Source organism: Coregonus lavaretus (assembly GCF_964263955.1).
Source record: "Coregonus lavaretus genome assembly, contig: HAP1_SCAFFOLD_5550, whole genome shotgun sequence".
Taxonomy (NCBI): domain Eukaryota; kingdom Metazoa; phylum Chordata; class Actinopteri; order Salmoniformes; family Salmonidae; genus Coregonus; species Coregonus lavaretus.
The window spans coordinates 1,429-27,281 of record NW_028159295.1 but is presented as its reverse complement, the minus strand read 5'-3'; the positions used below and the strand labels follow the sequence as shown (position 1 = coordinate 27,281).

Sequence of the window (25,853 nt, the reverse complement as noted above, 5' to 3'; positions counted from 1 at the left end):
ACCATCCCATCTGGTTTGGGCTTAGTGGGACTATCATTTGTTTTTCAACAGGACAATGACCCAACACACCTCCAGGCTGTGTAAGGGCTATTTTACCAAGAAGGAGAGTGGTGGAGTGCTGCATCAGATGACATGGCCTCCACAATCCCCCGACCTCAACCAAATTGAGATGGTTTGGGATGAGTCAAAGGAAAAGCAGCCAACAAGTGCTCAGCACATGTGGGAAATCCTTCAAGACTGTTGGAAAAGCATTCCAGGTGAAGCTGGTTGAGAGAATGCCAAGAGTGTGCAAAGCTGTCATCAAGGCAAAGGGTGGCTATTTGAAGAATCTCAAATATAAAATATATTTTGATTTGTGTAACACTTCTTCGGTTAGTACATGATTCCATATGTGTTATTTCAGAGTTTTGATGTCTTCACTATTATTCTACAGTGTAGAAAATAGTAAAAATAAAGAAAAACTCTTGACTGGTAGTTGTCACGTCTCCTCCAGTTGCTCCCCTCAGGCGCTCTGATTCACCGGTCTACTGAGCGCACCTCCTCGGCAACACTGGAATGGAAACCCAACGCACCCTAATCACCTCCAGCGCACCTGCACCTCATCATCTCATAACCACCCCTATTTAGCCCTGGACTTTTCTGGATGATGTTGTGTGTGATTGTTAGCTTCGTGTCGTTTACGCTATCTTTCTTAGTTCTCTTTCTCATTGTTAAGTAAACCTTGACCTTGTTAATTCCTGCGTCTGCGTCATGCCTCTTCATATACTCAGTACGCGGCACAGTAGTGTATATTTATCCTTTTTTTTTTTTTTTTTAACTACTTGCACATGGTTACAACACTGTACATAGCCAATAATATGACATTTGAAATGTCTCTATTCTTTAAAACCTTTGTGAGTGTCATGTTTACTGTTCATTGCCCTTGTTTATTTCCCTTTAGTTTATTATCTATTTCACTATATTTGGTAATGTAAACATGTGTTTCCCATGCCAATTAAGCCCTTTGAATTGAAATTGAATTGAGAGAGAGAGGCAGCGAGAGAGATGTGTGTGTGTGTGTGTGCTGCATAGTGGGGGACAAATCCCTGCAAAAGAGATCTTATCTCATTCAGCTGTGTGTGTGTGTGTGTGACTGAGCGGGGTGTACAGAACTGTCAGGATATCAGGTCACCCCTTCACTGTGGTTTTGCTGTCAGCTGTTCTCTGTATGACAAACTCTGTAGATGGTGTGTGTGAGTGTGTCTGTGTGTGTGTGTCAAGAATGAGGTGCCGCGTTAATCCTGGAGGCCATGAGTGTTGACAGAGAGATGTGTGTCAGGGGTGGAGGCTGTGAGCAGTGTGGTTTAGAGGGGAGATTAGAATAATGCACTTTATTATTTAATCTGTTAACTACACCTGGAATCTAACTGTGTGTGTGTGTGTGTGTGTGTGTGTGTTTCCAGCTAGGGCTGTGTATCAGCAGAGCGTCTGCCTCAGTGCTCAATCTGAACTGCAGTCTGGTGCTGCTGCCTATGTGTCGCTCTTTACTCACCTACCTCAGAGGAACACACACGGTACGGAGAGAAGGGGAATGTGTCTGTGTGTGTGTGTGTGTGCTCTGTAGTCTGGTAACGGCTGTCTGGAATGGGCAGAGAGGACTGTGGACTGTAGTGAGGGTTTTGATATGTCTGAAGGCTCTGCACTGACACTGTCTGTCCTCCCCCTCCCATACACACACACCCCTCCAGGTGACAAGCAGAAAGGCCCGCAGGCTTCTGGACAAGAGTAAGACCTTTCATGTGGCGTGTGGAGTAGCCATTTGTGTATTTTCCGGTAAGTGTGTGTTTTTGTGTGTGTGTTGTGTTGAGCGTTAGTGTGTGTCGAGAGATGGTGTGGGGAAATTGACCCAGCCCACCGGGCACAGAAGTCAGTTCATTTGGTTGAGTTGTCAAATAACATGCATTCAACGTTATTTAGGTGAAAAAAAATATGAAATTCCCTTAAGTTGATGACTGTGGCAGTTGCTGAGGGGAGGACGGCTCATAATAATGACTGGAACGGAGCAAATGGAATGGCATCATACACATGGAAACCATGGAAACCATGTGTTTGATGTATTTTACACCATTCCACGAATTCCACTCCAGCCATTACCATGAGCCTGTTCTCCCCAATTAAGGTGCTACTAACCTCATGTGGTTCATTACTTTTTTTCAAATCCAATCAGCTTTCCACGTTGATTCAATGTCATCACATTGCATTTTTTGGTTGAAATGATGTGGAAACAACAGTTTTTGCCCAGAGGTAGGCTGGTTCTTCTGCATTTCAGGGGAACCAGCTGTGATGGATCACGAGCTGGCAAGGGTTGTGAGAGAAAGAGAGAGAGAGACTTTGGCTGGATGTGATGGTGTCTGATGGAGGTGTGTGTATGTGTGTGTGTGTGTATGTGTGTGTGTGTGTGTGTGTGTGACCTGATGGTGGTATGGGCAATTCCACGGTGGTAATGGAATTGCTGTAAAATCTCCCTCAGGTTTTTATGCGACCACGTTTTAGAAAAACAAAAAATCTGTTACGAATTAAGATTCAAAGATGTCTGCAGAAAGAATGGGATGTCAGCTATGACATGGCACCTTGAGTTTGAAAAAATCTCTTTTGGTTACTGAACTACAGTAAGTGAAGTGGATTTACAGCCATAGAGGGACATAGAGCTGTGTGTGTGTGTGAGATAATGCGTGAGAGAGGGACACACACAGCTGCCTCACTGACGTCATTGGGAGCTGGTTTCTCCCCCGGTCTCCCTCAAACCAAGTCTCCTTCCTCTCTCTTAACCCTCTCTCCTCCCTCTCTCCCCCTCACATGACTGGGAATACAGATATGCATCTGTTGGTCATAGATACCTTTAAAAAAATGGGCCGCACAATGGGCCTCAGGAACTCGTCATGGTATTCTTGGGCATTCAAATTGCCATCGATAAAATGCAATTGTGTTCGTTGTCTGTAGTTTATGCCTGCCCATACCATAACCCCACCGCCACCATGGGACACTCTGTTCACAACATTGACATCAGCAAACCACTCACATATACACATGGTCTGCGGTTTTGAGGCCGGTTGGACATAGTGCCAGATTCTTTAAAACAACGATGGAAGTGGCTTATGGTAGAGAACTGAACATTCAATTATCTGGCAACAGCTCTGGTGGACATTCCTACAGTCAGCATGCCAATTGCACACTCCCTCAAAACTTGAGACATCTGTGGCATTGTGTTGTGTAACAAAACTGCACATTTTAAAGTGGCATTTTATTGTCCACAGCACAAGGTGCACCTGTGTAATGATCATGCTGTTTAATCAGCTTCTTGATATGCCACACGTGTCAGGTGGATGGATTATCTTGGCAAATGAGAAATGCTCACTAACAGGGATGTAAACAAATTTGGGCACCAAAATTTAGAGAAATTTGGTTTTTGTGCGAATGGAAAATGTCTTGGATCTTTTATTTCAGCTCATGAAACATGGGACCAACACTTTACATGTTGTGTTTATATTGTTGTTCAGTGTAGTAATATATGTTACATTTGGTATGGTATGTATTAATTTGTGGGTCCATCATCCATTTCGTATGATATGTTATGAATTACAATTTGTATGACATGTTACAGATTGAAATTGGTACATACAGTGGGGAAAAAAGTATTTAGTCAGCCACCAATTGTGCAAGTTCTCCCACTTAAAAAGATGAGAGAGGCCTGTAATTTTCATCATAGGTACACGTCAACTATGACAGACAAATTGAGGAAAAAAAATCCAGAAAATCACATTGTAGGATTTTTAATGAATTTATTTGCAAATTATGGTGGAAAATAAGTATTTGGTCACCTACAAACAAGCAAGATTTCAGGCTCTCACAGACCTGTAACTTCTTCTTTAAGAGGCTCCTCTGTCCTCCACTCGTTACCTGTATTAATGGCACCTGTTTGAACTTGTTATCAGTATAAAAGACACCTGTCCACAACCTCAAACAGTCACACTCCAAACTCCACTATGGCCAAGACCAAAGAGCTGTCAAAGGACACCAGAAACAAAATTGTAGACCTGCACCAGGCTGGGAAGACTGAATCTGCAATAGGTAAGCAGCTTGGTTTGAAGAAATCAACTGTGGGAGCAATTATTAGGAAATGGAAGACATACAAGACCACTGATAATCTCCCTCGATCTGGGGCTCCACGCAAGATCTCACCCTGTGGGGTCAAAATGATCACAAGAACGGTGAGCAAAAATCCCAGAACCACACGGGGGGACCTAGTGAATGACCTGCAGAGAGCTGGGACCAAAGTAACAAAGCCTACCATCAGTAACACACTACGCCGCCAGGGACTCAAATCCTGCAGTGCCAGACGTGTCCCCCTGCTTAAGCCAGTTCATGTCCAGGCCCGTCTGAAGATTGCTAGAGTGCAGTTGGATGATCCAGAAGAGGATTGGGAGAATGTCATATGGTCAGATGAAACCAAAATATAACTTTTTGGTAAAAACTCAACTCGTCGTGTTTGGAGGACAAAGAATGCTGAGTTGCATCCAAAGAACACCATACCTACTGTGAAGCATGGGGGTGGAAACATCATGCTTTGGGGCTGTTTTTCTGCAAAGGGACCAGGACGACTGATCCGTGTAAAGGAAAGAATGAATGGGGCCATGTATCGTGAGATTTTGAGTGAAAACCTCCTTCCATCAGCAAGGGCATTGAAGATGAAACGTGGCTGGGTCTTTCAGCATGACAATGATCCCAAACACACCGCCCGGGCAACGAAGGAGTGGCTTCGTAAGAAGCATTTCAAGGTCCTGGAGTGGCCTAGCCAGTCTCCAGATCTCAACCCCATAGAAAATCTTTGGAGGGAGTTGAAAGTCCGTGTTGCCCAGCGACAGCCCCAAAACATCACTGCTCTAGAGGAGATCTACATGGAGGAATGGGCCAAAATACCAGCAACAGTGTGTGAAAACCTTGTGAAGACTTACAGAAAACGTTTGACCTGTGTCATTGCCAACAAAGGGTATATAACAAAGTATTGAGTAACTTTTGTTATCGACCAAATACTTGTTTTCCACCATAATTTGCAAATAAATTCATAAAAAATCCTACAATGTGATTTTCTGGATTTTTTTTCCTCATTTTGTCTGTCATAGTTGACGTGTACCTATGATGGAAATTACAGGCCTCTCTCATCTTTTTAAGTGGGAGAACTTGCACAATTGGTGGCTGACTAAATACTTTTTTCCCCCACTGTATATTACAAATTGCAATTCATACAATATGTTACGAATTTGCAAAACGTATGATAAGTTACACATTCCAATTTGTTGTGGCTAACGTTAGCTTGGTGGCTATGTGGCTAACACTAACGTTAGTTAGGTGACTAATATTAGCTAGGCTAGTGGTTAGGGGTTAAGGTTAGGGTTAAGGTTAAGGGGTTAGAGTTAGGTTAAAAGGTTAAAGGGTTAAGGTTATATATCTGCTGCAGAGAGAGCATGAGAAAATGAATTTTGATCAGTCATGGAAAGAAAAGGGCTGAAACATGTTGGCTCACTATTTAAAAAGAAGATGGAGAACAAGCTAACACTACCTAGCAAAAACAAAGTCAAAGTATCGATATCATATTGTCCAAAATAATATTGTGAAATGTAACTGTATCGATTTCTCCCCCATCGCTATTGCTGTGTGCTGAATAGAGAAAGAGATGTGCGTATGAGGGTGAGTTTTGCTCTGTTGTAACCCAGTGTTGTGATGTGTTCTTTAGTTGTGCACGTATCGGCTCATCTGGCCAACGTGGTCAACTTCAGCATCAGATACTCAGAAGAGTTCCCTTCTCTCAACGTTGCTCGCTACAGGGGAGAGGTAAGATGTGCACGCACGCAGACACACACATGCGCACACACTCACACAGACACACACACACACACACACACACAACCTGTGTTAACCTGTGGTTGTCTTCCCCAGGACCCCAGACTCATCATTCTGACTACAGGTGAGTCTGCCGGGGTTCTCATATAATAAACTGGGCTGTTTCACAGGCGGGTTGCCTAGCCGAAGGGCATGTACAGCATTTTGGTCTTGGTTCCAAATGTTTCCAGGGTAACCATAAACTCATGAATGTGTTTGAGATTAGGGTGGCGGTATGCCAAGAAGAGAGGGGGTTTCTGTCAGTACTAGACACCACACACACACACACACACACACACACACACACACACACACACACACACACACACACACACACACACTTAAAAAGTTCAAACTTTATTTATTTATCCCTAGCCACTTCCTAGTAGTCTAGTCCAGTCTGAAAACATTCCCTATCCTCCTCCTGGTAGTCTAGTCCAGTCTGAAAACATTCCCTATCCTCCTCCTGGTAGTCTAGTCCAGTCTGAAAACATTCCCTATCCTCCTCCTGGTAGTCTAGTCCAGTCTGAAAACTTTCCCTATCCTCCTCCTGGTAGTCTAGTCCAGTCTGAAAACTTTCCCTATCCTCTTCCTGGTAGTCTAGTCCAGTCTGAAAACCTTCCCTATCCTCTTCCTGGTAGTCTAGTCCAGTCTGAAAACCTTCCCTATCCTCCTCCTGGTAGTCTAGTCCAGTCTGAAAACCTTCCCTATCCCCTTCCCCAACTATCTAACACTATGAATAATGATATCATCACTGTCTTGTCTTTGTTCACTAATCGGTTATTAATGATAGGAATCTGTCTCTGTTCTCTGATTGGTTAATTATATTATGACTCTGTCTCTTTGTTCACTGATTGATTATTAATGTTATAACTCTGTCTCTTTGTTCTCTGATTGGTTAATAATCTTATGACTCTGTCTCTCTGTTCTCTGATTGGTGGATGTGCTTTAGTCCCGGGGATCACTGGTATCCTATTGGTCCTCATCCTCTTTCTGATGTTCACTGCCTCTTCCTACTGCATCAGGTAAAGCGCTTAACATCATCATCATCTTCAACACAGACCATCTCATGGCTGTGGTGTGTGTGTGTGTGTGTGATAGGCTAGTAGTTAAGAGCATTGGGCCAGTAACCAAAGATTGCTGGTTCGAATCCCCAAGCCAACTAGGTGAAACATTTGTCGATGTGCCCTTGAGCAAGGCACTTAACCCTAATTGCTCCTCTAAGTCGCTCTGGATAAGAGTGTCTGCTAAATTACTTACATGTGTGTCTGTCAGTCTTAGATGTCCAGGATAAGGGGACCAACTAACTTTGTGGACAGAACTCTGTCATTACTGAGGTCACAGGGGGCAGCAAGGAGAGGTCCTGGGCTTTGATTTAGACTGGGTCCTTATTGTGGTGTTCTCTGCCTTGCCTGTTGTAATTTAATGCAGGATCAGAGGCATGTCCACTCAGGCCTTAGGCCAGCACCTGTGTGTGTGTATAGATGGGGTGGGTGTTAGTCCCAATATTGTAGGGAGACACTGATGTTCAAAGGGTAATGTGGTTGTGTGTGTGTTCAGAGCGTTCTAGGAGGGTGACTGCGTTTCAAGTGTTGTTTGGTGTAAGTGGTGTTTGTTGGGGGTCGTTGTCTGTAATGACCTTGCTAATTGTGACAGCCCTACTCATGCGCGCACACACACACACACACACACACACACACACACACACACACACACACACACACACACACACACACACACACACACACACACACACACACACACACACACACACACACACACTGTCCTGCCCTCCTCTGGCTAAAGAGACCCTGTGAGTTAAAAGGCGTGGCTCCTCATGTCCTCAATTATGCTCTGACCTGTCTCTCTCTCTCTCTTCTCCTGGATTCTTTCTCTCTCTTTTTGTCTGCTTTTCTCCTCCACTCGTATCTTCCTGTCATTCCACAGCACTCCCTAAAATAGTTTTTCTGCTGAAAATGTGAAAATATGCAGTTGTGGACCTTGTGGTAATCTCATGTATGAAGATATGCGGTGATGTTAATAAGACCTTACGGTAATCTCATATATCATGATATCATCATGTTTGTGGAATGTCCTCTGTGTTTCAGGGTGTCCAACTATGAGATATTCTGGTACACCCACAACCTCTTCATAGTGTTCTACATCATACTGATGGTGCATGTGGTCGGGTAAGTTAACTTATCACCTTTGGTATGGGGCTGTGTCTGATTAAAGGTGTCAGCATGCTTCAGTTCGGCTGCCGCCTAGCAGAACTCGGCTAGCCGAACCAAACAAGTTTATTCACATACTCCCTTAAAAGACATTCGCTTGAAAAACAAGAAAAAAGTGCCTATAGTACTGTTTGTCCATCTTGAGACACTGTAGCCAGTATATACTAAGATCTAACTAAGATGTTTGGTGCAGTATTTCGCAATGAAAACATTTGCATGAAAACGAGTTGTCTCTTGCTGAATGACAAATACTTTATTGAAGAATCCCTACTCTTGACCAATCACTGACGAAGGGGCATGGACTTCGGCTCCGAACTTCAGGTTGCCTCTAGAAACATTTTTGTGTGCCCGAACAGCCGGAATAAAAATGAACAAACATTTCACAAAATATGCACAAACTCTTCCGAACTGTTTTGGCTGGGAAGCATGCGGACGCCTTGATTAAGGGGTCAGTCATGACTGAGTAGTACTATCAGTATGTTTTCATAGTGTTGGATACAGAGAGGTATAGAATGCATTTTAATGGCATTACTATCATACTATTGCATCAGTCCAGACAGAGCTGACGTTGAGCTGTCCCCATCATACTAACACACTGACCCATTCACTTTGTTACTCAACTCTACTGCCCCAGGTTAACACACACCCACGCATGCATGCACATGCACCTGCACATGTAGACCATTTAGAATCTTCAGAGCTGGAATGTTGTATTCTTCTTCATCATCATCATCATTTCTCACTCTTTCTCGTCCAATAGTGGTGCTCTGAAGTACCAGACCAACTTCGAGGCCCACCCCCCTGGCTGTCTCAGAGCCAATCAGACTAACCCGGACAGGACAGAGGAGGAGTCAGGACAGGATGGAGGAGATGGATGGAGCTGCAGGGAGGAGGCTCGGTTCCAACCCAACTCACCTGAGGTGTGTGCGTCTGTGTTTGTGTGTGTGTGTGTGGGGGGGGGGGGGTGGAGTGATAGGAGTGTAGGGGAGGATGGGGGGTGAGGTGGAGTGGTAGGGGTGTAGGGGAGGATGGGGGGTGAGGTGGAGTGGTAGGGGTGTAGGGGAGGATGGGGGGTGAGGTGGAGTGGTAGGGGTGTAGGGGAGGATGGGGGGTGAGGTGGAGTGGTAGGGGTGTAGGGGAGGATGGGGGGTGAGGTGGAGTGGTAGGGGTGTAGGGGAGGATGGGGGGTGAGGTGGAGTGGTAGGGGTGTAGGGGAGGATGGAGGTTGAGGTGGAGTGATAGAGGTGTAGGGGTGGATGATGGGGGGTGAGGTGGAGTGATAGGGGTGGATGGGGGGTGAGGTGGAGTGGTAGGGGAGGTTGGGGGGTCAGTTGGAGTGATAGGGGTGTAGGGGAGGATGATGGGGGGTGAGGTGGTGTGGTAGGGGTGTAGGGGAGGATGGGGGGTGAGGTGGAGTGGTAGGGGTGTAGGGGAGGATGGGGGGTGAGGTGGAGTGGTAGGGGTGTAGGGGAGGATGGGGGGTGAGGTGGAGTGGTAGGGGTGTAGGGGAGGATGGGGGGTGTGGTGGAGTGGTAGGGGTGTAGGGGAGGATGGGGGGTGTGGTGGAGTGGTAGGGGTGTAGGGGAGGATGGGGGGTGAGGTGGAGTGGTAGGGGTGTAGGGGAGGATGATGGGGGGGGGGGTGGAGTGATAGGAGTGTAGGGGAGGATGGGGGGTGAGGTGGAGTGGTAGGGGTGTAGGGGAGGATGGGGGGTGAGGTGGAGTGGTAGGGGTGTAGGGGAGGATGGGGGGTGAGGTGGAGTGGTAGGGGTGTAGGGGAGGATGGGGGGTGAGGTGGAGTGGTAGGGGTGTAGGGGAGGATGGGGGGTGAGGTGGAGTGGTAGGGGTGTAGGGGAGGATGGGGGGTGAGGTGGAGTGGTAGGGGTGTAGGGGAGGATGGAGGTTGAGGTGGAGTGATAGAGGTGTAGGGGTGGATGATGGGGGGTGAGGTGGAGTGATAGGGGTGGATGGGGGGTGAGGTGGAGTGGTAGGGGAGGTTGGGGGGTCAGTTGGAGTGATAGGGGTGTAGGGGAGGATGATGGGGGGTGAGGTGGTGTGGTAGGGGTGTAGGGGAGGATGGGGGGTGAGGTGGAGTGGTAGGGGTGTAGGGGAGGATGGGGGGTGAGGTGGAGTGGTAGGGGTGTAGGGGAGGATGGGGGGTGTGGTGGAGTGGTAGGGGTGTAGGGGAGGATGGGGGGTGAGGTGGAGTGGTAGGGGTGTAGGGGAGGATGATGGGGGGTGAGGTGGTGTGGTAGGGGTGTAGGGGAGGATGGGGGGTGAGGTGGAGTGGTAGGGGTGTAGGGGAGGATGGGGGGTGAGGTGGAGTGGTAGGGGTGTAGGGGAGGGGTGAAGGCCTCTGTGTGCACATGCTTGTTAAGTGCCAGTGTTATCTCATAATATCAAATCTCCTCTGGACTGGCCTCTCCCTGGCTGGGACTAATTAGTGTGTGTGTGTAGACCTGGCTGTGGGTGTCTGGTCCTCTGTGTCTCTACTGCGCTGAGAGGCTGTATCGCTACATTCGGAGCAACTCCCCCGTCACCATAGTTGCTGTCGTCAGGCATCCCTGTGACGTCATCGAGCTGCGCATGCTGAAGAAGGACTTTAAAGCCCACCCAGGACAAGTGAGTGACAGGTAGAGTTACTATAGGAACCACACTGTGGCATGGCTCTGGACTAAGTTAGCAGTAAGGTAACACTTACTCTGCCATATTATTTACACCTCAACCAAAGTAGCAGAAAGGTAGTCATTTCTGCAATATTACTTACCTGAGATCTGTAGGAAGTCTCAAGTATGGAGATAGATTTCAATTTTTTATTTTTTAATATATAAGTAGTGAGTCACAAACAAAATAAGTGTTGTGCAAATATAGAATGCAACTTTTAAATACAAATCACAGTCTGTGAATATGCCCATATAGTTTCAAATACATAGAAATCTATCTCCATATTCAAGGGTTTGGGGCAAGGGAATGGCTTGGAATCTGGCAGTAGTCATGAGTAGAACAACTGTATAAAGTTTCAGAATTGATTTTTTTCTCTGTCTATTTCTCCCTCCATCTTTTCTCCCTCTCCCCCTTTCTTTCTCAGTACATTGTACTAAACTGTCCCAGTGTGTCATCATTTGAAAATCATCCCTTCACTCTGACTGCGGTAAGTTGGTCCAGTTGGTTTTTCTCACAAATCAAACAAGAAATGTGCAGATCGAAGTCTGTTGAACAGTTAAAGGAGGCTTCCTCACACACAGTGGTATCAATTCCCCATGCTTTCTCTCCACATACCTCAAACATGACACAATACTCACATCTAAAGGCACGTGCAACAACCTAACTTTTTACCCCCTGGTACACGTGAAGTTCTTTCTCTCTCTCTGAGGCCCCTCGGCTCCAGTTCTCTCATTGATGTGGAGGCAGGGGGGTTAGGGTTAGGGTTAGGGTTAGGCAGGTAGATTGGCAGTTGACACTTCAAATCCCTCACACATCATCTACAGTTCTTTATCAATTTGCCAGAAATAACATTCTTGTTCTGGAATAAGAGACAAACCAAGGGGGCCTTACTTCAGGAACCTGATCCCCTCCTTTTTAACATTCACGCACGCACAGACAAGCGCGTGCATGTACACACATCATATACACAGACACACACACACACACACACAAGCACACACACACACACAATGTACATGCACACTGCTTTCCTGTTGGCAGACAATGTTACTGCCCTCAGGGGTCTGTCTGCTCTTTGTCAGTGATTCTGTACCCTGCTACAACCCCCCATAAAACACCAGGCCGAGGCACGCTTTGTCTGTGTGTGTGTGTGTGTGTGTGTGAATGTGAATGACTCATTGTCTGTGCTCTTGCTTGCAGTGTCCCACGGAGAAGAAAGAAACATTAGGAATACATCTCAGAGTGGTGGGAGACTGGACTGGTGAGTGAACAACACAGCACAACACAGTGGATCTCCCGCACATCCTCCCTAAGCTCCAGGGACAGCCTGCACCATCTCAGAAATGACAGAATTGCGGGGGAGATTTGTTTTATCCCCCTTCTAATCCTTGCTTGGGAGAATCCATTTCCGGAGGCTTCCGTAGGCTGAGGGCTAACATAGCTCCAGCAGTGTTAGTGCAGGGTTCTGACAGTGTTAGTGCAGGGTTCTCAGGGCTAACATGGCTCCAGCAGTGTTCGTGCAGGGTTCTGACAGTGTTAGTGCAGGGTTCTGAGGGCTAAAATGGCTCCAGCAGTGTTAGTGCAGGGTTCTGAGGGCTAACATGGTTCCAGCAGTGTTAGTGCAGGGTTCTGAGGGCTAAAATGGCTCCAGCAGTGTTAGTGCAGGGTTCTGAGGGCTAACATGGTTCCAGCAGTGTTAGGGCAGGGTTCTGAGGGCTAACATGGTTCCAGCAGTGTTAGTGGAGGGTTCTGAGGGCTAACGTGGTTCCAGCAGTGTTAGTGGAGGGTTCTGAGGGCTAACATGGTTCCAGCAGTGTTAGTGCAGGGTTCTGAGGGCTAAAATGGCTCCAGCAGTGTTAGTGCAGGGTTCTGAGGGCTAAAATGGCTCCAGCAGTGTTAGTGGAGGGTTCTGAGGGCTAACATGGCCCCAGCAATGTTAGTGCAGGGTTCTGAGGGCTAACATGGTTCCAGCAGTGTTAGTGCAGGGTTCTGAGGGCTAACATGGTTCCAGCAGTGTTATGGCATGGTTAGGAAACCCCCTGTTCTCTGTAGCGGCGGCTGCTTTTCTCTTCTCTCTCTGTTATAGACTAGTCAGCACAGCAACAGGTGGTGATATTTCAACTGAAAAGTTTACTTTTATTAAGTCCACACAAACACATAGTAAAGCGGTGATGTGCAGAGGACCTGAATATCTTTATTGGTTTAACAGATGCCTCTCACAATCAAGGAAACAAAAAAGGCTGTTTTCATGATGTTATGCTGTAGGGATGCATCAAATAACGCCTATTAAGCCTAAGAAGACAAACCGAACCACAACCCCAAACAAGCTACAGTACAGCCAGTCCTACCACAACCCCAAACAAGCTACAGGACAGCCAGTCCTACCACAACCCCAAACAAGCTACAGGACAGCCAGTCCTACCACAACCCCAAACAAGCTACAGGACAGCCAGTCCTACCACAACCCCAAACAAGCTACAGTACAGCCAGTCCTACCACAACCCCAAACAAGCTACAGGACAGCCAGTCCTACCACAACCCCAAACAAGCTACAGTACAGCCAGTCCTACCACAACCCCAAACAAGCTACAGGACAGCCAGTCCTACCACAACCCCAAACAAGCTACAGGACAGCCAGTCCTACCACAACCCCAAACAAGCTACAGTACAGCCAGTCCTACCACAACCCCAAACAAGCTACAGTACAGCCAGTCCTACCACAACCCCAAACAAGCTACAGGACAGCCAGTCCTACCACAACCCCAAACAAGCTACAGGACAGCCAGTCCTACCACAACCCCAAACAAGCTACAGGACAGCCAGTCCTACCACAACCCCAAACAAGCTACAGGACAGCCAGTCCTACCACAACCCCAAACAAGCTACAGTACAGCCAGTCCTACCACAACCCCAAACAAGCTACAGGACAGCCAGTCCTACCACAACCCCAAACAAGCTACAGGACAGCCAGTCCTACCACAACCCCAAACAAGCTACAGGACAGCCAGTCCTACCACAACCCCAAACAAGCTACAGTACAGCCAGTCCTACCACAACCCCAAACAAGCTACAGGACAGCCAGTCCTACCACCACCCCAAACAAGCTACAGGACAGCCAGTCCTACCACAACCCCAAACAAGCTACAGTACAGCCAGTCCTACCACAACCCCAAACAAGCTACAGGACAGCCAGTCCTACCACATCCCCAAACAAGCTACAGTACAGCCAGTCCTACCACGACCCCAAACAAGCTACAGGACAGCCAGTCCTACCACAACCCCAAACAAGCTACAGTACAGCCAGTCCTACCACAACCCCAAACAAGCTACAGGACAGCCAGTCCTACCACGACCCCAAACAAGCTACAGGACAGCCAGTCCTACCACAACCCCAAACAAGCTACAGTACAGCCAGTCCTACCACAACCCCAAACAAGCTACAGTACAGCCAGTCCTACCACAACCCCAAACAAGCTACAGGACAGCCAGTCCTACCACAACCCCAAACAAGCTACAGTACAGCCAGTCCTACCACAACCCCAAACAAGCTACAGGACAGCCAGTCCTACCACAACCCCAAACAAGCTACAGTACAGCCAGTCCTACCACAACCCCAAACAAGCTACAGGACAGCCAGTCCTACCACAACCCCAAACAAGCTACAGTACAGCCAGTCCTACCACAACCCCAAACAAGCTACAGTACAGCCAGTCCTACCACAACCCCAAACAAGCTACAGTACAGCCAGTCAATGTGCTGTTTCTTCTCTCCTCTTGTCTCTCTGTTCTCCCCCTCTCATCTCATGCCTTGTCCTGTCTGTTCTCCTTTATTTTCTTCACTCTCCTCCTCCATCTGTTTTCTTTTTGTCTCATCCCTCTCTCCTCTCTTATTCAGAACGTTTTACGGAGTTGTTGCTTCCTGAGCCGGGAGCCGAGTCAGAGATCCTACCCATGGTGCAACAGAGGAGATACCCAAAGTAGGTTTGACCCTGTGAGTGTGCGTGAGTGCGTACACTCTTAGAAAAAAAAGGTGATATCTAGAACCTAAAAGGGTTCTTCGGCTGTCTCCATAGGAGAACCCGTTGCAGAACCCTTTTTGGTTCCATGTAGAACTCTTTTGGTTCCAGTTATAATCATTTTGGGGCCTATGTCGAACCCTTTCCACAGAGGGTCCTACATGGAACCCAAAAGGATTCTACCTGGAACCAAACATAGTTATCCTATGGGGACAGCTGAAGAACCCTTATGGAACACTTTTTTCTAAGAGTGTACAGTCGTGGTCAAAAGTTTTGAGAATGACACAAGTATTGGTCTTCACAAAGTTTGCTGATTCAGTGTTTTTAGATATTTTTGTCAGATGTTACTATGGTATACTGAAGTATAATTACAAGCATTCCATAAGTGTCAAAGGCTTTTATTGACAATTACATTACGTTTATGCAGAGAGTCAATATTTGCAGTGTTGACCCTTCTTTTTCAAGACCTCTGCAATCCGCCCTGGGATGCTGTTAATTAACTTCTGGGCCACATCCTGACTGATGGCAGCCCATTCTTGCATAATCAATGCTTGGAGTTTGTCAGAATTTGTGGGTTTTTGTTTGTCCACCCGCCTCTTGAGGATTGACCACACGTTCTCAATGGGATTAAGGTCTGGGGAGTTTCCTGGCCATGGACCCAAAATGTTGATGTTTTGTTCCCCGAGCCACTTAGTTATCACTTTTGCCTTACGACAAGGTGCTCCATCATGCTGGAAAAGGCATTGTTCGTCACCAAACTGTTCTTGGATGGTTGGGAGAAGTTGCTCTCGGAGGATGTGTTGGTACCATTCTTTATTCATGGCTGTGTTCTTAGGCAAAATTGTGAGTGAGCCCACTCCCTTGGCTGAGAAGCAACCCCACACATGAATGGTCTCAGGATGCTTTACTGTTGTCATGACACAGGACTGATGGTAGCGCTCACCTTGTCTTCTCCGGACAAGCTTTTTTCCGGATGCCCCAAACAATCGGAAAGGGGATTCATCAGAGAAAATGACTCAGCAGTCCAATCCCTGTACCTTTTGCAGAATATCAGTCTGTCCCTGATGTTTTTCCTGGAGAGAAGTGGCTTCCTCGCTGCCCTTCTTGACACCAGGCCATCCTCCAAAAGTCTTCGCCTCACTGTGCGTGCAGATGCACTCACACCTGCCTGCTGCCATTCCTGAGCAAGTTCTGCACTGGCGGTGCCCCGATCCCGCAGCTGAATCAACTTTAGGAGACGGCCCTGGCGCTTGCTGGTCTTTCTTGGGTGCCCTGAAGCCTTCTTCACAACAATTGAACCTCTCTCCTTGAAGTTCTTGATGATCCAATATATGGTTGATTTAGGTGCAATCTTACTAGCAGCAATATCCTTGCCTGTGAAGCCCTTTTTGTGCAAAGCAATGATGACGGCACGTGTTTCCTTGCAGGTAACCATGGTTAACAGAGAAAGAACAATGATTTCAAGCACCACCCTCCTTTTAAAGCTTCCAGTCTGTTATTCTAACTCAATCAGCATGACAGAGTGATCTCCAGCCTTGTCCTCATCAACACTCTCACCTGTGTTAACGAGAGAATCATTGACATGATGGCAGCTGGTCCTTTTGTGGCAGGGCTGAAATGCAGTGGAAATGTTCTTTTGGGGATTAAGTTCATTTTCATGGCAAAGAGGGACTTTGCAATTAATTGCAATTCATCTGATCACTCTTCATAACATTCTGGAGTATATGCAAATTGCCATCATAAAAACTGAGGCAACAGACTTTGTGAAAATTAATATTTGTGTCATTCTCAAAACTTTTGACCACGACTGTAGGTGTGTGTGTGTGGTAGTAGTAGTAGTATAGTTTGCTAGTAGGACTTGGTCAGTCAGTGTGAACTCAGGGGGCGTCAGCTTTGAGAGAGAGAGAGAGGTCACAATTCAGAGGGTCAGAGGGGGATGGGGATAGAGGGACTCAATCTAGGAACACACAGTCACACACACACACACACACACACACACACACACACACCACTGTATCTATTTGTCTTTGTCTGTCTGTGGGTAGTTGTCTCTTACCTCAGTGATGCAGCTGACATTATTTCCCATGACGGCTCAGAATCACACAGAGGGCAAAGGTTATGACCCTCTGACCCCTGCCCTCACACCCTTCCTGGTGTATGTTTGTGTGCGTCTGTCAGTGTGTGTGTGTGTGTGTGTGTGAGGCTCATTGATTCTTTGTCTGTGGGCTGTGCTGGCTCCGGGGATCTGAGCTTGTGATAGCAAACAACCTGGTCGAGATTGTCATGGTCACAGGTGTGTGTGTGTATGTTTGTGTATGTGTATGTGTGTGTGTGTATTTGTGTATGTGCGCGTGTGTTTTGCAGTTGCACCAGCTGGGAATCACATTGTCTTCATTCTTGTTAGGTGTTGACACAGTGAACTCTCCAAGGACTGAGTCCTAACTTGAGAAACTCAAACTGTCATGTCTAATTCAGAAAAGACCATAAGATAAACTCTCACATTCTGCTCAGAACAATTTGTGGTTTGTCATTGTGCAGACTGTGTGTGGTGTGTGACTGTATGTGTGTGTCGGTGTGAGTGACTGTGTGTGACTGTGTGTGTGTTCCGGTGTAGGGTGAAGTGTTTATGCAGCTGGTTCAGAGATGAAGGAGGGGAAATGTGTGTTCCTGTTCTCTAGAGATGAAGGAGGGGGAAATGTGTGTTCCTGTTCTCTAGAGATGAAGGAGGGGAAAATGTGTTCCTGCTCTCTAGACTGTTCTCTTGTTCTCCTCCTGTTTTTCTTTCTATCTTCTCACTCTTCCTCCCATCTCCCTCCTCTCTCTCATCTCCCATCTCAATTTCTCTCTCTCTCTCTCTCTCTCTCTCTCTCTCTCTCTCTCTCTCTCTCTCTCTCTCTCTCTCTCTCTCTCTCTCTCCCATCTCCCTCCTCTTTCCCATCTCAATTTCTCTCTCTCGCTCTCTCTATCTCTGCTGTAGGGATAGGGGGTGTTTATCAGCTCTGAGAATCCCCCCTCCATTATATTTATTTGTTTTATGGGTTATCATCCTGATCTCTCCTTCTCTCTGGCTGTGGGACTGACATGCAGGATGTTGCCTGTTTCTCCTTCTCTCTGGCTGTGGGACTGACATGCAGGATGTTGCCTGTTTCTCCTTCTCTCTGGCCGTGGGACTGACATGCAGGATGTTGCCTGTTTCTCCTTCTCTCTGGCTGTGGGACTGACATGCAGGATGTTGCCTGTTTCTCCTTCTCTCTGGCTGTGGGACTGACATGCAGGATGTTGCCTGTTTCTCCTTCTCTCTGGCCGTGGGACTGACATGCAGGATGTTGCCTGTTTCTCCTTCTCTCTGGCTGTGGGACTGACATGCAGGATGTTGCCTGTTTCTCCTTCTCTCTGGCTGTGGGACTGACATGCAGGATGTTGCCCGTTTCTCCTTCTCTCTGGCCGTGGGACTGACATGCAGGATGTTGCCTGTTTCTCCTTCTCTCTGGCAGTGGGACTGACATGCAGGATGTTGCCTGTTTCTCCTTCTCTCTGGCTGTGGGACTGACATGCAGGATGTTGCCTGTTTCTCCTTCTCTCTGGCTGTGGGACTGACATGCAGGATGTTGCCTGTTTCTCCTTCTCTCTGGCTGTGGGACTGACATGCAGGATGTTGCCTGTTTCTCCTTCTCTCTGGCTGTGGGACTGACATGCAGGATGTTGCCTGTTTGTTTATGTTTGCCTGACCTCAAAGGAAGTCATTGGCAGCCCTAGTGTGTGTTTGTAGTGTGTGTTTGTGTGTATACAGTATGTGTGTGTGTGTCCTAGTTTACGATTCATTCACTATAAATGAGGTCCTGAGAGTGTAGACCACCACAATGATTTAGGTGAACATACAAAAGCCACTTGTCTTAATGTCTAAAGTAGTGTGTTTGTGTGAGTGTGAGTGGGTGTGTAATTTGTCACTGTCTCACTATTGTTGTCCTTCCCACTATGTGTGTAGGCTGTACGTGGATGGTCCGTTCGGCAGTCCGTCACAGGAGGTGTTTAACTACGAAGTCAGTCTGTGTGTGGCGGGTGGGATCGGAGTCACGCCATTCGCCTGCATTCTGCACGCCCTGCTGTGAGTGGCTGTCTGACAAGAGATGGTTGGTTGTTGGTTTACCATTGGTGTGAATGTTTTGACATGGGCTTAATGCCCAAATTCTCACACTGTACTTTATGTGTGTGTGTGTGTGTGTGTGTGTGTGTGTGTGTATGTGTGTGTGTGGTCTGTCTCAGGGATGGCTGGAGGCATTTCCGTCTGAGGAGGCTATACTTTGTGTGGGTGTGCAGGGAGCTGCAGTCCTTCTACTGGTTCGCTGAGCTGCTGTGTGCCTTACATCACAAGGTCAGCCTGGGGACTAGGGGTCAAAAGTCTGGGTTAAATATAAGGCCAGAGGTCAGGGCTAAACATCAGGGATGGAGTAACCTAATGTAGCAGGCGTAAAAGAAACGCCTGAGACTAGATCCCCTACATACTGATGTTGACAAGAAGAAGAAAAAAAAACTGTCGGCAGAGGTTCTCTTCTGCACGGTTCAACCAATCCTGTAAATGTGGAGGAGGAGTTAACGTCCAAAAGCGGAAGTCGCTTCACAAACTCTCTTTCCATTTCCCCTGATAACCGGAACATCCGGTTGTTGGGGACTCGGCAGAGGCTGGGGTAGAGAGGTTGTATGGCACCTCCTGCCCTGAGGCCCGAGGCTGGGGTCCATCTTTTATCTTTCTCCTCTTAGTGTACTGTTTAAAAACCTGCTGGTGCTCTCCCAGAGCAGGGGCAGAGCGCCCTCTATAGGCCTGTAGTGGAGGGGCTGATATCTGGGGTTATAGCACCATCTAGTGACTGTAGTGGAGGGGCTGATATCTGGGGTTATATCACCATCTAGTGACTGTAGTGGAGGGGCTGATATCTGGGGTTATATCACCATCTAGTGACTGTAGTGGAGGGGCTGATATCTGGGGTTATATCACCATCTAGTGACTGTAGTGGAGGGGCTGATATCTGGGGTTATATCACCATCTAGTGACTGTAGTGAAGGGGCTGAAATCTGCCGTTATATCACTGTCTAGGGACTCAGTGTCTCTGTTGATGTATAGTGGGGCCCGAAATTATTGACACCCTTGATAAAGATGAGCAATAATGACTGGGTCACACTTTTTTTGGATAGTCTGGATTTGTATCAAGCTTAAAACATCAAATAAGAAACGAAATTTGCCCAAGCCTCAACAGTAAGCAAAACTTGATATCCACCAAGGTGAATTACCTGATAATAGTTTAATAATTACTAGATAATAGTGACTATTCAAGTTTTGAGCGGTAAATGGAGCCGATTTAGCACATACTTGACTTAAATTATATGATACAACTCATTTATTTGGTTACTATCAACAAACTATCTGTTGATAATCAACTGCTTGCTAAGGTTACGGTTAGGTTTAGAATAAGGGTTAGGGTTAAGTTTAGGGTTAGGATAAGGGTTAAGGTTAAGGTTAGGGTTAGGATAAGGGTTAATGTTAGGGTTAGGATAAGGATTAAGGTTAGGGTTAGGGTTAGGGTTAGGATAAGGGTTAAGGTTAGTGTTAGGGTTAGGATACGGGTTAAGGTTAGGTTTAGGGTTAGGATAAGGGTTAGGATAAGGATTAAGGTTAGGGTTAGGATAAGGGTTAGGGTTAGGGTTAGGATAAGGATTAAGGTTAGGGTTAGGATAAGGGTTAAGGTTAGTGTTAGAGCTAGGGTTAGGGTTAGGGTTAGGGTTAAGTTTAGGGTTAGGATAAGGATAAGGGTTAGGGTTAGGGTTAGGATAAGGGTTAAGGTTAGCGTTAGAGCTAGGGTTAGGGTTAGGGTTAGGGTTAAGTTTAGGGTTAGGGTTAGGGTTAGTAGATAGGTAGTTGAAATGCTACTGTAGATAGTCTGTAGAGCATCTAGAGATGGACTATCCAGATAAAGTGTTACTGAGCTATGTTGTATGCTAAACAAATTGGGAAATTATATTATTTTGTACTAATACAATTGCTCAGAGAAAGTAATATTTTTTTTTTCAAAAAGGTAAGGGTAAAAATGATTGACATCCCTAAAGATTCTTATAAATAAAGTAGTCAAATGTTGACTATTTTGTACTACATTAATCATACATCGACATTAATGTGGATGCTACCATGATTATGGATAATCCTGAATTAATTGTTAATAATGATGAGTGAGAAGTTTCAGAGGGTCAAAGTCAAAGATCATAACCCCAAGACATGCCAACCTCTCACCATTACCAATAACAGGGGGGGTTAACATGTCTTGGGGATATGATCTTTGACCCTCTGTAACTTTCTCAATCATCATTATTCACTATTCATTCAGGATTATACATAATCGTGGTAGCATCCACATTAATGTAGAAGTGTTTAGAAACATATTCTATTCTTATTTACAATAAAAGTGACTCCAACATGACACTAGATTATTTACCATTAATTTCTATTGGGCACAAAAATAATCTGAAACACAACCTAAACGAACTGTAAATGCATCCAACAAGTTTGTAGAGTCAGAAGCATTATGTAGTCATTGCGTGCTATGAATATGGGACCAAATACTAAACTTTTGACTACTTTATTTATACAAATCTTTAGGGGTGTGAATAATTTAGACCCCTACCTTTTTTGAGGAAAAAAACGTTTACTTGCTAAACTAAATCTCTTTCTCTGTCTCTTTTTTTTAGTTGCATACAATATAGCTCAGTATTTGAATTAATTATTTTATACAGTTATTATTTCTCATCTTTATCAAGGGTGTCAATAATTTTCGGACTCCACTGGATCTGCCTATCAGGCATGTTCATATAACCTCCCCTCTCTCTCATTCTCTCTCTCTCTCTCTCTCACCCTCTCTCTCGCTCTCTTTCTCATTCCATCTCTCTCTCCCCCTCTCTCTCCGTCTCTCTCTCTCTCTCTCTCTCTAGCTGTGGCAGGAAAATAGACCTGACTATCTGAACCTGCAGCTCTTCGTCAGCCAGGCAGATGGACTTCAGGTGAGACTCAAAGACAACGTCAGTCAATCAGTCTGTCAATCAATCAGTCAGTCAGTCAATCAGTTAGTCTTCACTCACTCCATCCAGTCAGCCAGCCAGCCAGCCAGCCAGCCAGTAGAGGGTAGGGTACACCACAGATTGGTGAAGAGAAAATGATAGAGAGCTAGGAGATGGCTAGAGAGAGTGAAGCATGTTAACTTTCACTGTAAAATAATCACTGTTTTTTTTTTTAGCAGTTAACAATAGTTCACTGCTACCTTCAGTGTGTATGGAGGTGGAATGTATTCTTTCAATCTTTTTATTTCTCCTTTCTACAGCACTGCCGGAGAACACTCTCTTTTAAATCTCTCCCTCTCTTTAACTGTGTTCCTTTCACTCTTTCTTTCCCTTACTGCCATTCTCTCTGGCGGAGCTGAAAGGATTGTACAAAGAGATACTCAGTACTTTCACAGAGTCTTTCAGAAGGCGTTTTATTACTGCAGTCCTTTCACAGAGTCTTTCAGAAGGCGTGTTATTACTGCAGTACTTTCACAGAGTCTTTCAGAAGGCGTTTTATTACTGCAGTCCTTTCACAGAGTCTTTCAGAAGGCGTGTTATTACTGCAGTCCTTTCACAGAGTCTTTCAGAAGGCGTTTTATTACTGCAGTCCTTTCACAGAGTCTTTCAGAAGGCGTTTTATTACTGCAGTCCTTTCACAGAGTCTTTCAGAAGGCGTGTTATTACTGCAGTACTTTCACAGAGTCTTTCAGAAGGCGTTTTATTACTGCAGTCCTTTCACAGAGTCTTTCAGAAGGCGTTTTATTACTGCAGTCCTTTCACAGAGTCTTTCAGAAGGCGTTTTATTACTGCAGTCCTTTTTAATTTCACTCTGCCTCCAGCTAGCAGACACGGTGATCTTGTTCAGGGCTCACGGTTCAGAGGCATACAAGAAGTGGACTTTTAATATCACAGCCATTTAATATCATACAAACCAGTTCATGTTGCACAGTTGATGCTATTTTCCATGTAAGACTCAGGCCTGTACTCATAGAGTAGGTAAAAGTTTCCCCTAACCCCTGATGCAGGGTCAGATATGTTTTCATCCACCTAAAACCCCTTGGTTTGGGGCTAGGGTAATCTGATTCTAGATCTGGGGATAGGGTAATCTGATCCTAGATCTGAGGCTAGGGTAATTTGATCCTAGATCTGAGGCTAGGGTAATTTGATCCTCGATTTTGGGGCTAGGGTAAACTGATCCTCGATTTTAGGGCTAGTGTAATCTGATCTAGGGTAATCTGATCCTAGATCTGGGGCTAGGGTAATCTAATCCCAGATCTGAGGCTAGGGTAATCTGATCCTAGATTTTGGGGCTAGGGTCAACTGATCCTAGATTTTGGGGCTAGGGCAATCTGATCCTAGATTTTGGGGCTAGGGTAATCTGATCCTAGATTTTTGGGCTAGGGTAATCTGATCCTAGATTCTGGGGCTAGGGTAATTTGATCCTAGATCTGTGGTAAAGCGTAACTTCTACCTGGATCTCTAATAACACTAGCTCATTATAATTGTTTTGTGTTCTGTTTCCTGTCCAGAACATCTCTGAGGAGAGGTACCGCCCCCTGAGTTCCCGGCTGCTGATTGGCCGACCGAGGTGGAAGTTGCTCTTTGAGGAGATAGGGAAGACCAATAAGCAGTGAGTAAAATGTTTGGAGCGTTTAAAGACATCTTCTGATTGGATCATTTTAGGATATTGTGGTCATGTTGTATCTGTATTGTGTGTGCTCTCCTCAGTAAGCGGGTGGGGGTGTTCTGCTGTGGGCCTAAAGGCATCTCCAAGACTCTGCACAGACTGTGTAACTCAGACCGCTACTCAGGAACCACGTTTGAGTTCAACAAAGAGTCCTTCAGCTGAGACCAGCTACCCCTCACCGTGACCCCTGACCATAGGCCCTGACCCCTGACCCCAGACTCACAGAGAGACAGCTGACTTCAACCTACCAGGAAGTGACTCACTGGTTCTCCTTCCATCAGAGAGAAGCATCACTCTCACTGGTGTTGAGTGACGTCACCAGCGAACAACTGGGACTTGTTCACGAACTAAGAGAACCTGGTTGCAAGCCACCATTTTGAGAAAACACTGCCATATTGCTTGCCTCACACCAATCCAGTCCTGTCAGATGGTTTTTATTTATTTTTATTTTTATTTCACCTTTATTTAACCAGGTAAACCAGTTGAGAACAAGTTCTCATTTACAACTGCGACCTGGCCAAGATAAAGCAAAGCAGTGCGATAAAAACAACAACACAGAGTTACATATGGGGTAAAACAAAACAAAGTCAAAAATACAACAGAAATAAATATGGTGAAGAAGTGCCATGGGGTAGGGCTGAGGGGTTGATTTGGGATGGGGTTACACTCTATGTGTGGGGGGCATCAGAGCCTTGGTGCCTCAGGGCAACCCACTGCCACTCTGTAATAGTTGTCTCTGGACTACAGAGAGATGCTGTGCAACAACCTGATGTCTGTTATCACTTTCACTACCCTTTTTTCTTTCCTTCCTGTGGAATCCTTTCATCTTTAAAAACCTCTATGTATTCTAATGGAGTGAAAGCTTCAAAGCAAACTCAACCACTGCTGGTGCCAGTATTTTAGTAATTGTTTTATATTTCAATTATTTATATTGTTTAAAGTTATTAGATGTACTTTTCTATGAGAGTATTTCTGCAAGGGTTTCACCATTTCCGTATATTTCTGATGCCTCTAATGTGTCACATTTAAGACTCAACAACAAAACAGCTTTACACTTTACCAAACCATACATATTTACCATTGATTAAGTATTGAAGAAATATACAGTACCAGTCAAAAGTTTGGACACACCTACTCATTCCAGGGTTTTTCTTTCTTTATTCTTTATGACTATTTTCTACATTGTAGAATAATAGTGAATACATCAAAACTACGAAATAACACATATGGAATCATGTAGTAACCAAAAAAGTGTTAAAGAAATCAAAGTATATTTTATATTTGAGATTCTTCAAAGTAGCCACCCTTTGCCTTGATGACAGCTTTGCACACTCTTGGCATTCTCTCAACCAACTTCATGAGGTAGTCACCTGGAATGCAATTAACTGGTGGGCCTTGTTAAAAGTTAATTTGTGGTATTTCTTTCCTTCTTAATGTATTTGAGCCAATCAGTTGTGTTGTGACAAGGTAGGGTTGGTATACAGAGGATAGACCTGTTTGGTAAAAGACCAAGTCCATATTATGGCAAGAACAGCTCAAATAAGCAAAGAGAAACGACAGTCCATCATTACTTTAAGACATGAAGGTCAGTCAATCTGGAAAATGTGAAGAACTTTGAAAGTTTCTTCAAGTGCAGTCGCAAAAACCATCAAGCGCTATGATGAAACTGGCTCTCATGAGGACCACCACAGGAAAGGAAGACCCAGAGTTACCTCTGCTGCAGAGGATAAGTTCATTAGAGTTACCAGCCTCAGAAATTGCAGCACAAATAAATGCTTCACAAAGTTCAAGTAACAGACACATCTCAGCATCAACTGTTCAGAGGGGACTGTGTGAATCAGGCCTTCATGGTCGAATTGCTGCAAAGAAACTACTACTAAAGGACACCAATAAGAAGAAGAGACTTGCTTTGGCCAAGAAACACGAGCAATGGACATTAGACCGGTGGAAATCTGTGGTCTGATGAGTCCAAATGTGAGATTTTTGGTTCCATTCACCGTGTCTTTGTGAGACGCAAAGTAGGTGAACAGATGATCTCTGCATGTGTGGTTCCCACCGTGAAGTATGGAGGAGGTGTGATGGTGTGGGGGTGCTTTGCTGGTGACACTGTCTGTGATTTATTTAGAATTCAAGGCACACTTAACCAGCATGGCTACCACAGCATTCTGCAGCGATATGCCATCCCATCTGGTTTGCGCTTAGTGGGACTATAATTCGTTTTTCAACAGGACAATGACCCAACACACCTCCTGGCTGAG

At 45.7% G+C, this 25,853-nt stretch overlaps 1 protein-coding gene across 1 annotated transcript in view; it reads left to right on the top strand.

Moving 5' to 3' along the window:
• Nucleotides 1-24,168, top strand: part of nox4 (NADPH oxidase 4) — a 31,949-nt gene extending 7,781 nt beyond the window's left edge. Inside the window, exons 3-18 of the mRNA XM_084197338.1 lie at nucleotides 1,443-1,553; nucleotides 1,728-1,812; nucleotides 5,771-5,868; nucleotides 5,974-6,001; nucleotides 6,869-6,941; nucleotides 8,025-8,105; nucleotides 8,908-9,067; nucleotides 10,604-10,768; nucleotides 11,235-11,297; nucleotides 12,011-12,071; nucleotides 14,705-14,786; nucleotides 18,811-18,930; nucleotides 19,089-19,197; nucleotides 21,801-21,869; nucleotides 23,438-23,538; nucleotides 23,637-24,168. Coding sequence (XP_084053464.1) covers nucleotides 1,443-1,553; nucleotides 1,728-1,812; nucleotides 5,771-5,868; nucleotides 5,974-6,001; nucleotides 6,869-6,941; nucleotides 8,025-8,105; nucleotides 8,908-9,067; nucleotides 10,604-10,768; nucleotides 11,235-11,297; nucleotides 12,011-12,071; nucleotides 14,705-14,786; nucleotides 18,811-18,930; nucleotides 19,089-19,197; nucleotides 21,801-21,869; nucleotides 23,438-23,538; nucleotides 23,637-23,757 — 1,527 coding nt within the window. The 3' untranslated portion in view covers nucleotides 23,758-24,168. The remainder of the gene's footprint in view (nucleotides 1-1,442; nucleotides 1,554-1,727; nucleotides 1,813-5,770; nucleotides 5,869-5,973; nucleotides 6,002-6,868; nucleotides 6,942-8,024; nucleotides 8,106-8,907; nucleotides 9,068-10,603; nucleotides 10,769-11,234; nucleotides 11,298-12,010; nucleotides 12,072-14,704; nucleotides 14,787-18,810; nucleotides 18,931-19,088; nucleotides 19,198-21,800; nucleotides 21,870-23,437; nucleotides 23,539-23,636) is intronic.
• The last annotated feature ends 1,685 nt before the right edge of the window (nucleotides 24,169-25,853 follow it).